The sequence below is a fragment of the Hippoglossus stenolepis genome, chromosome 9 (assembly GCF_022539355.2).
Source record: "Hippoglossus stenolepis isolate QCI-W04-F060 chromosome 9, HSTE1.2, whole genome shotgun sequence".
In the NCBI taxonomy this organism is placed as follows: Eukaryota; Metazoa; Chordata; class Actinopteri; order Pleuronectiformes; family Pleuronectidae; genus Hippoglossus; species Hippoglossus stenolepis.
The window spans coordinates 2375738-2388070 of record NC_061491.1 but is presented as its reverse complement, the minus strand read 5'-3'; the positions used below and the strand labels follow the sequence as shown (position 1 = coordinate 2388070).

At 40.1% G+C, this 12333-nt stretch overlaps 1 protein-coding gene across 1 annotated transcript in view; it reads right to left on the bottom strand.

Annotated features, from left to right (window-relative positions):
* si:dkey-61l1.4 (collagen alpha-1(I) chain) overlaps nucleotides 1-12333 on the bottom strand; it is a 45373-nt gene that overhangs the window by 11736 nt on the left and 21304 nt on the right. The window contains exons 23-48 of the mRNA XM_035166159.2: nucleotides 11553-11606; nucleotides 11200-11307; nucleotides 10803-10856; nucleotides 10019-10072; nucleotides 9874-9918; nucleotides 9727-9780; nucleotides 9522-9566; nucleotides 8675-8728; nucleotides 8528-8578; nucleotides 8339-8392; nucleotides 7297-7350; nucleotides 6943-6996; nucleotides 6791-6835; nucleotides 6640-6684; nucleotides 5648-5755; nucleotides 5448-5501; nucleotides 5240-5293; nucleotides 5019-5072; nucleotides 3396-3503; nucleotides 3052-3105; nucleotides 2221-2328; nucleotides 2072-2125; nucleotides 1523-1576; nucleotides 420-473; nucleotides 269-322; nucleotides 28-132 (exon numbers count right to left, since the gene is read on the bottom strand). Of these exons, the coding sequence (XP_035022050.2) occupies nucleotides 28-132; nucleotides 269-322; nucleotides 420-473; nucleotides 1523-1576; nucleotides 2072-2125; nucleotides 2221-2328; nucleotides 3052-3105; nucleotides 3396-3503; nucleotides 5019-5072; nucleotides 5240-5293; nucleotides 5448-5501; nucleotides 5648-5755; nucleotides 6640-6684; nucleotides 6791-6835; nucleotides 6943-6996; nucleotides 7297-7350; nucleotides 8339-8392; nucleotides 8528-8578; nucleotides 8675-8728; nucleotides 9522-9566; nucleotides 9727-9780; nucleotides 9874-9918; nucleotides 10019-10072; nucleotides 10803-10856; nucleotides 11200-11307; nucleotides 11553-11606 (1632 nt within the window). The remainder of the gene's footprint in view (nucleotides 1-27; nucleotides 133-268; nucleotides 323-419; nucleotides 474-1522; nucleotides 1577-2071; nucleotides 2126-2220; nucleotides 2329-3051; nucleotides 3106-3395; nucleotides 3504-5018; nucleotides 5073-5239; nucleotides 5294-5447; nucleotides 5502-5647; nucleotides 5756-6639; nucleotides 6685-6790; nucleotides 6836-6942; nucleotides 6997-7296; nucleotides 7351-8338; nucleotides 8393-8527; nucleotides 8579-8674; nucleotides 8729-9521; nucleotides 9567-9726; nucleotides 9781-9873; nucleotides 9919-10018; nucleotides 10073-10802; nucleotides 10857-11199; nucleotides 11308-11552; nucleotides 11607-12333) is intronic.

The window sequence follows — 12333 nt, the reverse complement described above, 5'->3', positions numbered from 1 at the left end:
GGCCTTTTCAGACTAAGCTGTCATCACCTCTCCTGGCAGCCCTGTCTCTCCAGGCTCGCCTCTCGGCCCCTCGGGTCCAGGAGATCCCTTTGCACCAGGGTTGCCAGGTCCTCCTCTGACTCCTGATGAACCCTGAAGCACAACAACATCCCCAGTTATGATTTGGTGACATGCAGTGCCAAATCATATATTTTTAAACTAATATAGTACAGTAGTGGGTAAAATTAATAACTTTTTACAAATTTGTCATGTTGTTCTATTCACGTACTGTTGTTCCAGATTGTCCCATGTCACCTTTCACACCTGGGCTTCCTGTCACGCCCTGTAGTTAGACAGAGCACAGAGGGGATGTACCATGGTAATAGATGGACTGTTGCTTCACATCATAAATATAAGTATTCAGCAGGAGTGCTCTGTACCTTAGGACCTGGAGTTCCCTCATCCCCCATCAAACCAGCAGGACCCGTATCTCCCTGTAAACAGAGTATGTCCACTTATCAAAAAGTAACTTCATTCAACACCCACATGTCCACCCTGCATCCTTCCCTTCATTCTGACTGGGAAACAAACCCTTGCTAATGTGGTTGTGTGACTTAGTCACATGGACAGCTCTCAGCATGTGTATACCCAAGACACATAGAGGACACATTTGAGATCCGACCCAAACCGTAGGTGATCACATAAGAAGGATCACCTACTCAGCTGATGTCCTCTGACCCGCTTCAGTTAAATAATGAACCAAAATAAATGTGTCACTTCTCAGTGTTTCTCAAACATTGATTTATTTGTAGCCACGACCATAACATTAAAACCAATGACACGTACAGATTTGTTTTAATGGGTAAAATCTTATTCCATATACAGCATATTGATTAGCCCAGTCCCTCCAGGCTCCTCTCTCTCTTTATTTCTTATTCTCTACAACACACAAACAAATTGCAAACAGATGCCTCTGTATATTCAGACTGGCTAAAACAATGTGTTTATTTGCTTATAGAGCAGTGAAGTGAGATCAGATCACAGCTGGACACAGGAGACACTTTCTAATGTCAGATTTAAACTGATGTCCATTTGTGATCCAATCACTCAGGATGGATGTTGAGATCAGGTTTGAACAGGGCCTCATTGTTGAGGGCAAAAGCCACAGTTCTGTAGAAAAATGCCCAGTTAATATAAGGTGGGAGACAAATCAAGAAGGTGTTTTCCTAATTTAGTCTATTGAACATTAACATTACCTCCTTGTTTTTTGCTGAGGGAGAGATACTCCCAGATAAACCTACACAATCCTGCCAGGACAACACCCATTAGATTGAACTCAAGATTGTTGAAGCCTCATAGGAACAGAACACTGGATTTTCAGTGAACTCACGTTAGGAAGAAGTGGTTTCATGGCCAATATGCAGAGGAATGATTAGAGTAACCAGTAATTCTTTCAAAATATAGCATGTGAGATCTGTATTAACAGAAACTTTAAAAAATCCAGTCCTATCATTTGAAAACATCACAGTGTGAGTTTGTCTACCTTTAGTCCTGGTGGCCCATTAGGTCCTGGAATCCCCAAAATACCTGGAAACCCCTGAAAAAAGATTAAGAAAGGTGTACTGACACTCTGTGAGTTTCCGCAGTTTGTAAAACAAACAGAAAACTGAAATATCGTTCTGTGGTTGTATATCTCCGCCAATGTGCATGGTTTCAGACTACATCATTTTTTCCCATCTAATCCATTCATCTTTGAGTCAAAGTGACAGCTGGTCAAAATTCCAAGATATTCCCTAGAGGCAGTCTTGAGATATAAGGTTCAAGAGGCCAAAAACACATTTTAAAAGGCCAATGTGACCTTCTTAAGCATTCTTAACATAACACATTCACAAGGCGAAATAGGGTCTTGTGAGGTCCCAGTGGTCCCAAATTTGAAGAAATTCCTCAAGGTGTTCTTGAGATATTGAACAACCCTAAAAATCTGGCCACTGGCTGCCGCTGGCGAGGAGCCATAACAACGACACCTGTTCTTCAAAGTATCCGACTCAATACAATGATGAATTCACTTTCTTTAGGGCAGATGGTAACTGACCTGTAGTCCTAATAAGCCCGATGGTCCAACCGTTCCCATCAGGCCCCCTTGACCCTGAAAGTAGAAACACATGGTGATGAGGACAGATACTGTAGATAAACATATGATAATATTGACTGATTAATAAAGAGGTATTGAGGCTCATTTACCATTTGGCCTGTGTAGCCCTTTTCTCCTTTTGATCCTCTCCACCCTTTGATGCCCAAGACTCCTGGAGGCCCCTCTGACCCCAATGGGCCAGGATTTCCAACATATCCCTGTGAAAAACAATCATGATTTAGCAGAACTCTGTGTATAAAAGTATTCCCCCTTGTAAGTTGGACCATCCTGATGCAGCTGTACTCATTGTGCAATCAACTCAATACCACTTCAATGATCTACATTGTACTAATTAAGTGACCTCTAAATTCAACCAGCTACACTAGCCATGAGCAATGGGTACTTCACTGGTGTGACTGACTCAAACACCCAGTGTGGTTCATTAAACAAAGTCTTTGAGTTCTGATGTAAATTCATCTTTCACTCCATCTCACTTTTTAAAAACATTCAGGAAGGATCTTCAGATTCTGTGCAAACAATCTATGGGACTGACAAGAACATTTTTAGACAAAGTGGATACAACTATGATTTCAATGTGCCAAATACAAACACATTTTCATATCTTCTGCTGCTGTATCATATAAATATAAGTATTTTAACAGAATCAATATCAGTAGATACTCAATTGTATCCAGAAATTATCTACAAATGACATTTTGTATTTTGTTTTTTCACTTTGTAGACCTATTTTCAAAATGTCAAAAAAGCCTAATTAAATGTAATCTAATCTAATCTGTAGCAGTGAAATGTGGAAATGTCCAAGGAGAATAAATACTTACATACAGAACATGTGTACAGGAGTATAATAGATGACCTAACTAGAATAACTGGATGTTGTAAGTTCATTGAAACAATAAAGATAGTGGGGAGATGGTACTAGCCTTGGCTCCTTTAACACCCCGGTCCCCAGGTGATCCAGGCCCTCCAACATCTCCCTGCACAGAGACACGATGTTGAAGAAAGAACCAGCAGGACTCCACCACCACTTCAACCAGTGTCTCAATAAAATTAGAGCTAGCTGACAGTAATTCAACATTTGGGGTTTTTTAGCCTGTTGCTGTTGCTTAGACAAAAAACATGGTCTCTTATGAAACCACATTGGGCTGTAACATATCATGATGAGCAACTTTTTCAGACAAATAACTGGCGGATGGATCATTAACTATAATTCTCCTCAGTTTCAGCTCAACATAAAATAGTTGGATGGCATGACAATAGCTCGTACCTCTTTGCCCCTCTGGCCAGGCTCAGCCTGCAGCCCCCGGGATCCCTGAGGTCCTGGCTTTCCCTTTGGTCTCTTGGGTCCTGGTGGTCCCTGAGGGCCCGGAAGTCCCTGTTCCACCAGGACAGTTCAGTGTTTGACAGTTTTCAGACGTTGTCCTCTGTGACCGCCTGACTAATTTACATGTTGCTGAATGTATGTTATCATTTTATTTGCCTCAACTCAGGCAAACTGGGATAAAGGTTGGCTGGTCAGGTAAAGTTGGGAACCCCATCCCTCTGAATACACCTTTCTGATGTCACACAGGTGTCTGTGATGGCAATTATCTATTTCTGAAATGCCTTCATGTTCTGCCAATGGAGGCGAGAGGGGAGACAGGTATTATCTACATTTCTTTCTTTTGTTTTTTACTAAACAACCTTTACTTCAAATGTAAACAGACAAGTCTATCAAGATGTTCCTGGAGAGACTCTCTGAATGTATGGGCCATTATCCACATTTTCATCACAGCTGGGATTTTTACTGAACCTTGTCCAGTTCATTATTGCATATTATTGCATTTAAATGCTTTTCAGAAGCCACAACACCAAGCACCAGTTTGTAATCCTCACAGACAGTATTTTATAACTCTGGGAAGTTATCATTTTAGATACTGTTAATTTCTTTGTTCCAACTGGGGCAGATAGAGGAAATATGCCATTCACACTAAGAATCGTGCAGCATTATTTGATGGTGTCCTCTTCTGTGCCAACGGACTGTTTTTGTGTTAATTGTTCTGAATATAGACTCATGGCAGTACCATTATCATCCTATATATAACAGGGGGTAAAACGTGTTCTGCCTTTTTTGTATTTTCTAAACCAATCACAGCCCTCGATGCAACAAAGGTGCCTCTGAAAAAATAAGAGATGAAGGGGAACTTGTTCTCATGGAACATTTGCACATGGGGAGATGATCACTGCCATGATAACAGCAAAACATGTATGTGTAAACTCTTGATTGATTGAAATTGACACAGTCGTCGGAAAAAGGCAAAATGGATAGGGATCAAACTGTGTACTTAAAATACACGTAAAATAAAGCTGTAAAGTTTTGTAGCTGTATAACTATTTTGTATATCTACACTGTTTTCTATGTACCAATATAGTGTGGAGTCGTTCAATTACTAACAATTTATCATCAACCATTTATGAATATGTTTAATGAGTGATGGGTCAAGAGTGAACACAGCCCCGATATAATATAATATATAATAACCAAAACATCTTGTATGGAGGCTAAGTCAATGACAGGAGCACCGGATGAGACATGACTGATACATTTTACCAGTCTGCACAGCAGCTAGCTGGATTATTTGTTCTATTTGCACTCCTCTACAAGGTAACTATCAGTTGTTCATCTGGTTGTGTGTTCAGGGGTTGTTTTCCCATGGTCTGCAGAGGCAACACCTTGCTGAGAACATGTGGCAGTGGATATTGTGTACATCCCTGTTGCAATGAAGTGTGTAAAACACGTGAAACACTGCTTTTCAGTCTCTTATTAAGTTCATCTATAAATAAAAGATTATTTCATGAATATATAGTAATACAGTCAGTGTGTGGGTGTTTTATTCAGTAAGACACAGACCTGGTCACCTTTTGCTCCAGGAATCCCGTCTTCTCCACTTGGCCCTGGAGGACCCTAGCATGACAAACATGATCCCATTTATCATTAACACAGTGAAATGTATAACAAGGTTCCTCAGTATCATATACTACGAATTGCATTTCTAAAATATTGAAGATAACAAGGTTTAAAACAATGCAGTATATCAGAATAAGAGCAGTGTGTTCAGTGTGCTAACAGACCTGCTGCCCATCCAGTCCTGGAGCACCAATAATCCCAACAGGGCCCATTGCTCCCTATGAACAATAATCAACACATCTTAATATTACTGAAATCTCAAGGGTTGGACTTTATTCCATTTTTTAACGGCTAATAACCTTTTTTTATTGCAACTAAAGCACCTGTTACCCAACATTCATTACATAAAAAATATATACTAGAATCAGTTACCTGGTCTCCTTTTGCTCCAGCCTGACCCATCAGCCCAGGAATTCCTGATGTTCCCTAATCAGTAGAAAAAAGATCTTGTAGTAAACATACACTGCAGTATATGATATGGTAAAACATGACAATAGGAGTATAGGCAGGACAGCATCGCAGAGTTTTATATCAATATGTAATGAAGAGGAAGGTGAAAAGTACCCACTCACTGGAAACCCTCTGGGTCCAGCTGACCCTGGTGGCCCTGGTGACCCCTGACCCCCTGGAGGACCAGGGCTCCCCATGCCGCCCCCTGGTCCAGGCTTGCCTGGAGGACCCTGAAAAAATAAATATACATGTATATATTTTTAAAAGAATATCATCATGATATTCAGATAATGAAAAAAATATATCATCGGACTGTATTCTCTGTATTCTTTGTGTGTGTGTGTGTTTGTGTGTGTGAAAGTCACATTGAGTTATTATTTTATGTCTGACATCAGAATATCTCAGCTTGAAGATTGCAGGGGGAGGATGGATTTATGGATGTGCCCAAGGGCCAATTGGAATATAATCTATTCACACATAGTGGGTATTCAATTCCTTCTTTTTCAAAATCGATTCTTTCAATACTAAGACAATGTGATAGTGATGAAGTGTTTCATTTCAAAATAATCCCAAATCCCTGGAACTTCTTTAAGGCACTAAAACGTTTCTGTAGACAGTTTTTTGCCTGTATTCCTACTGCAGTCTATAGACCAGCAGAGTTTAGGCAAATAAGCCTGCTAACAACTGATGGCTACAACAACCTGTTCTACTGCAGTACACCAGACAGCGTTAATGCACAAAATGATCCAATGACGGAGATGCTCTATAAATCGAGCAACACTTCAACAACATGGAGGATATTTAAATCGCGATGGTGTTAACCGGAAAAGGCGCAAACACCAGTAACAAAGTGAATTCGAAACACCTGACATACTAAGCTTAGTTACTGCAGATACTGACTGGCTGAAATAAAATCCTGGAATACTTGACCAATCATTCATGTTGAGCCTGCAAGCTCCACCCCAAAGGTTCCTGTCCTTTCTCACTACACCTCTGATTAGGAACTTTTTGGGGGTAAAAACCTAATTAAGACAGTGGTCTATAAAGGCTCCTAGTTCCCAGGGGAAGTTCCTGTGGTGGAAACGCTGTTCATGAGTCTGTTCGACATACTCACTGGCAGCCCCTGAATGCCTTTGGGCCCCAACTCTCCAAGACGGCCCTAAGAGAAAGAGATGACAGGTTACCCTTTAACATTATGGCAGTTGATGATGTCTTATCACCTTATCACCAACTACCTTATGGGTGTACAGAAGTCATGTTCTCACCTGAGGCCCTGGAGGCCCTCTCTCACCAGGAAGGCCCTGCAGACCCTGAGAAGACAATGATTTAACAGAGGCTGCAGCCAAGAACAACCGATGTGTATGTACAGCTATGTGTTTGTGTGTGGACATCAAAGGATTTCACCAATCACACTCACTGGAGGTCCAGTCTTTCCACGGCTGCCAGGAAGTCCTCTGACACCAGCGTCTCCCTTCACAACAGGTAAGAGATAGTAATATAATCATGTTTTGGAATAATGAACCTCCACAAATCCTCTAGGACACAAACACATCCACTGGTTGGCAGCTTAATCCACTTAAAATTATAATATCTGAAACTTTCTATTGAAGCACATCCTGGTGGGTTATGAGAAAAATATATATATATATTTAGTTTGGCATTTGCTGCTAAGGCCAATTGGCAAAGTAATCCATACTATATACATGATGTTTGCACTGATCAGGATTCAGATTTTATGATCTGTCACAGTGCAGGAGTAGCCAGGCCTCACCCTTTGTCCCATGTGGCCTGGTACCCCAGTCACACCCACTGATCCGTGGTAACCCTGTGGGGGAAGTTGACATTTCATGTTTACATTCACATGAACCTTTAAACCAGTTACTAATGCAATTCTGCACAATCAATCAATCAAATTTTACTTGTATAGCCCATATTCACAAATCACAATTTGTCTCATAGGGCTTTAACAAGGTGTGACATCCTCTGCCACAACACTGTAAAATAAAAAAGCTTGATACATTTTTTTGGTTATTTTGTTTTTAAATAATGCAACAATTTAGCATAACATTCCAATAGCACTGTCTAATGGGCTCTGTCCCAATTCCTTATTGATTCTAAGCAGAATTGTCCTATATTGTACTAGAAAGAGGACGGAAAGAAATAGCAGGCAGCATGCATTCGCAGATTTTTGAATGATATTATTTTACATGCACATGGGGGAGGAGCTCAGAGCTCTAAAATAAATTATGAGTGGAGACAAAACAGACAAAACAGCTCCAAAAAATCTTGGGGAAAAACAACTGAAACCCTTTGTTCAGACTTGTACTTGTGTCACTATCCATTAGCACATTTACACTCACCTGTCCACTCCCCTGGACGTACCCTACTCTTCTATCATCTTTGAATCAGTTTATCAAATATGACACCTTTATAATGATGTCTGTATGTTCTGTTCTCCATCTGTTTACCACACTGTTTTTAAATCATATTTTACTCGTGATTAAATTGGAAGAAAACAAAGGAAAATAAGACGTTGTTTTCACATATGCAATATAACGCCCCCAAAATGCATAAAAATACTTTTGGAAAAAATTGGGGGAGTTGCATATTTCTTGCTCTTCAAAAACTAAATGTAAAACTTAATTGATGGATTAACCAACATAAATACCCTTATGATACAGAGTAAAGACCTACTGCAGTCAATCCCAAGAAGACTGAACTTTTGAATTGTCCAGTTTGATCAAATCAGAGCAAAAAAGAGATTTACTATCATCTCAACATTAATTTAACCAGCATGATGAATGGTCACTTACATACATGCCCACTGGACCCTGGGGGCCCATCATTCCCGAGTTTCCTGTGAAGCCCTAAAAGGAGATATTAAAATAAATTATTCATATGTTTATTAAAAATCTGCAAGTTTAAACATGTTAAACATGCTTATGTTGATGTCACTGAAATTGACTGTATTCATGCTTTATATTAGAGGATCATCAGCTCACCCTCTCCCCAGCTGGTCCAGGGATTCCATTTTCACCTGGCTTTCCAGGAGCCTGTTTAAGTCACAGATGAGTCATTTCAGAATGTTCAAAACCCCAAATGAACACACTGGTTTGGAAATATGATCATTAGAAGACGTTTTGACCTACTTTCGCTCCTGGACGACCTGTCTGCCCTCGCTCACCAGCCACACCTGGAAACCCCTTCACCATAGAGAAACCAGAGCTTCTTTTACCAATATTGCATAACAACATGATTCAGTTGGCTCATGAAGGTGCTAGTCGGCTGTTATTATTCCCACTGAAGGTCAAGGTCACTGTACTGGATTAAGGCTTCAGACTGATGCAAACGTTTCGGATAATGACAAAACTTTATGCAGCCTTGGGGCTGTGGGATACACATTTATATAAAAAATCAGCAAGATCAGTAGAAAGCCATGCCTGCCATCAACCAAAATATCTTCACAAAGTATCCTTAGTGAATATTGACTGTAACTGAGAATTTGTCAAATCAACATAAATCTTGTTAGCTATCTTAAGGCCTTGGGAATAGGCCTACCATATAGCATTTTTAGCTTGGCCTATAGGATCTGCTGCTCACAGATTGAATTCATGTCGATTGAGCTGCTTCCCTCTGTTCATCGCAGAGGGGACAGAACCCATGTATAACTACATGCAGTGCAGGTGTAGCATCTCTCTGAATTTCTAGTTATATACAGTCTTTACTTTATAGATTTAGGCTCTGGGGACTTTCCAGAATTCGATGAAAGCTTTAGGCGAATTTCCCCAACAAAGTTTCCACATGCAAAACTGTTTGCAAGAGCCTTTTTTGCACCTTTTGTTATCAGTGAACTTCATTTCAATTATTTGTACAGCACAGCATCACATCATAAATTATCTCAAGGAACTTTCCATAGAAAAATCCAAACTTTACAATATTGTAACTTCCAAGATAGGAATTTGTCCCCCCCCCCCGTGATATAAAAGGAAAACTCACTCTGTCTCCTTTAGGGCCAGGAGAGCCAACGGAACCATAGGCACCCTGCACGTAAGACACATTGTGTTACAATGTACCTGTATATGTCATTACATTTGCATCGCAATGCTGTAAAAGATTTTGTGATGGCTTGATGGAGCTGACTGAGAGTGAGGAATTAAGCAAAAACTGAATTTTATGAGATGAAAAGTTATAAAATGGGAACCTGTGTACCAGGCTTTCCTTCTGGTCCCTCAGTCCCAACATGGCCTCTGAAACCCTGTAGAAATACACACAAACAAACACACAGATATAGCTTAGAGATTAGTAGAGCAGACTTGATGAGCTGGATTTGAGCTTGTTTTGTTCTTACCAGAATGCCAGGTATACCAAACAGGCCAGGAAGTCCCGGGCGACCCTGTACAATGATAAAACAGCTTTTAATACAATGAATGTATTTGCACAGCAAAAATATTATATTGATGAATTTGATTTCATACTGTTCCAGTTATAGTTACCCTTTGTCCTTTGAGTCCTAACTTCCCATTTTGTCCTGGGGTTCCTCTGTTTCCCTTAAATATGGACACATTGAACTTTAGACTTAAACTGATCTACTAAAATCACTCTCTCTTGCCCCTTTAATCCGGATCCGCACCAAAATTTAGTGGGTCCTTCCCTGACCCATACCACACCATCCCACCAAGTTTCATGGTAATCCGTCCAATAGTTTTTGTGTGATGCTGCAAACTAACAAACAAACATACAAACAAACGCAGATGAAAACATAACCCCACTGACAGAGGCTGATATTATAAATATATTGTATTGTTAATAATTTAATGAGCAATTGCTAGTGTAGATATTTAATTATAATCATTATTTCACACTAAAAGCACATTTTGACTGAAGACAGAGCATGTCTTTTCACAGGTCATAGTAACTGGTGACAAACCAGTGTGCACTATAGGGAGTATATTCCTTTTCACTTGTCTCTCTCTGTCAGAGGTCAGTCTCAGTGCTTTCAGTGGAAAAAAAAAACCTGCCAGTGGACAGCTCACATTCCTATTATTTTACACCAGCTACTAAATACTACTCGTATCATTGTTAAGTTGTAGTGGAAGTAAGAGTGGCACTAAAATTAGCGGTGCTAACAGGAGCATCAGCAGAGGTCATCACATGGGTCAAAAGTCTGTGCTCAGTGCAGGGCAACGAAAACAAATGTCCCAGCGGAAGATGAGCTGTGACAGATATGGCTCAGTTTTATTAGCTTCACTTGACCAGGCACCAATAAAAGCCTCTGACCTTTGGCCCTTGTTTCCCAACTGCTCCCTGGAGACCAGCTTCCCCATCCTCACCCTAAGGAGATACAACATGGAGAGTCATTCAAACGATTGCATCCTCTTCGACCACACTATAAATGTGAGAATATGTAAGATCGAACAATGTTTAAACCTTATGAGACTTCTTTATTATGGCTACAAGCAAATCTAAGATGACAAAGATGCAGGTTATTTCACCACACTGTGGCTTACAACGGTATATTTAATAATTATATCAGCAAAATGGATGTTTTCCTACCAATTGTACAGTGCCTAATAAAACTGTTGTAGTTTGATGATACATTGTTGTATCAAAGTTGGTATGTTTTTTCATACCAACTTTGATACATAATCTAATACAACAATGAGATCATATGTACCTCTGTTCCTCTGGGCCCAGGCTGACCTCTCACCCCTGGAGAGCCTGAGGTGCCACGTTCACCCCTCTCTCCCAGACGACCCTGGATTCCTGGAGCACCTCGTGGGCCCTAAGGGAACAATAGGTTCAGAGGTTTAGTTATATGAAAGGTGCCGTATGGGGTTAAGTGACGTACCATTGAAAACTAGGGAAACATATTCACTAACACTGCAGTATCACTGTCATTAGACAAAAACTCCTGTTCAAGACTACATAATACCCAAAATATATTGATATGCAATAAGAGAGTTCAGCAAAACATTTACGTAGTTTCATTGTACAGTTGATCACCAATCACCAATGTCTTCCTCTTACTCTGTCTCCTTTGGGTCCAGCCTCTCCGTGGTCACCATCCCTTCCTCTGAAGCCCTGCACATAAACATGACAATACATCTTTAGTAGATGTCACATGGTTTTATATGCTGACTGAGTTTGAAATCCCTTTCAGCTCTATTCAGTTCAACTTGTCTTTTAACCCCTAAAAGAGACTGACATATAAAAGGACACCGTTTTCAATTAAAGCTGCAATTATTTAATATTTTATTGATTTATTATTAAAACAAAATATATTGTGGTGGTCACTATCATCAGTGTTTCAGCTGTTTTAGTGAAAAAGCTCTGATAAACCCATTGTTTTCTACCTACCACCAAATGGCAGATTCAATTTGTAGCTAAAGAAGACAGCAGGACATCTACCTGTAACATCTCGTTTAGTTTTCTGCATGTCCACTTCCTGTTTTGTTTTGTATATCACTAAGATTTCCTGTCTGTGCAGTTGCTGGTAAATTTACTTGTTCACCACTGTTACCTGATTAGTTTCCTGTCCCTGTTTTTCCTGCCTCAAACCCCCTTAATACAGTCTGCCATTCCCATTGTACCGTTGCCAGATTGTCATTACACTAGTGTGCGTGCATTCCAGAGTTTTTCTTTGAGTTGCTTCCCTGTGTGCGTTCCTTTTAGGAACCTTTGGGTATAACTATTTAGACTTTTATATTAAACCCTGGTCTCCTGAGTGTTTTCTGCATCTGAGTCTGATTACCCTGCCATTGTCACACTGTTGGCTAAAAAGCTGAAGTTATTTTCTGATAATTTTTTG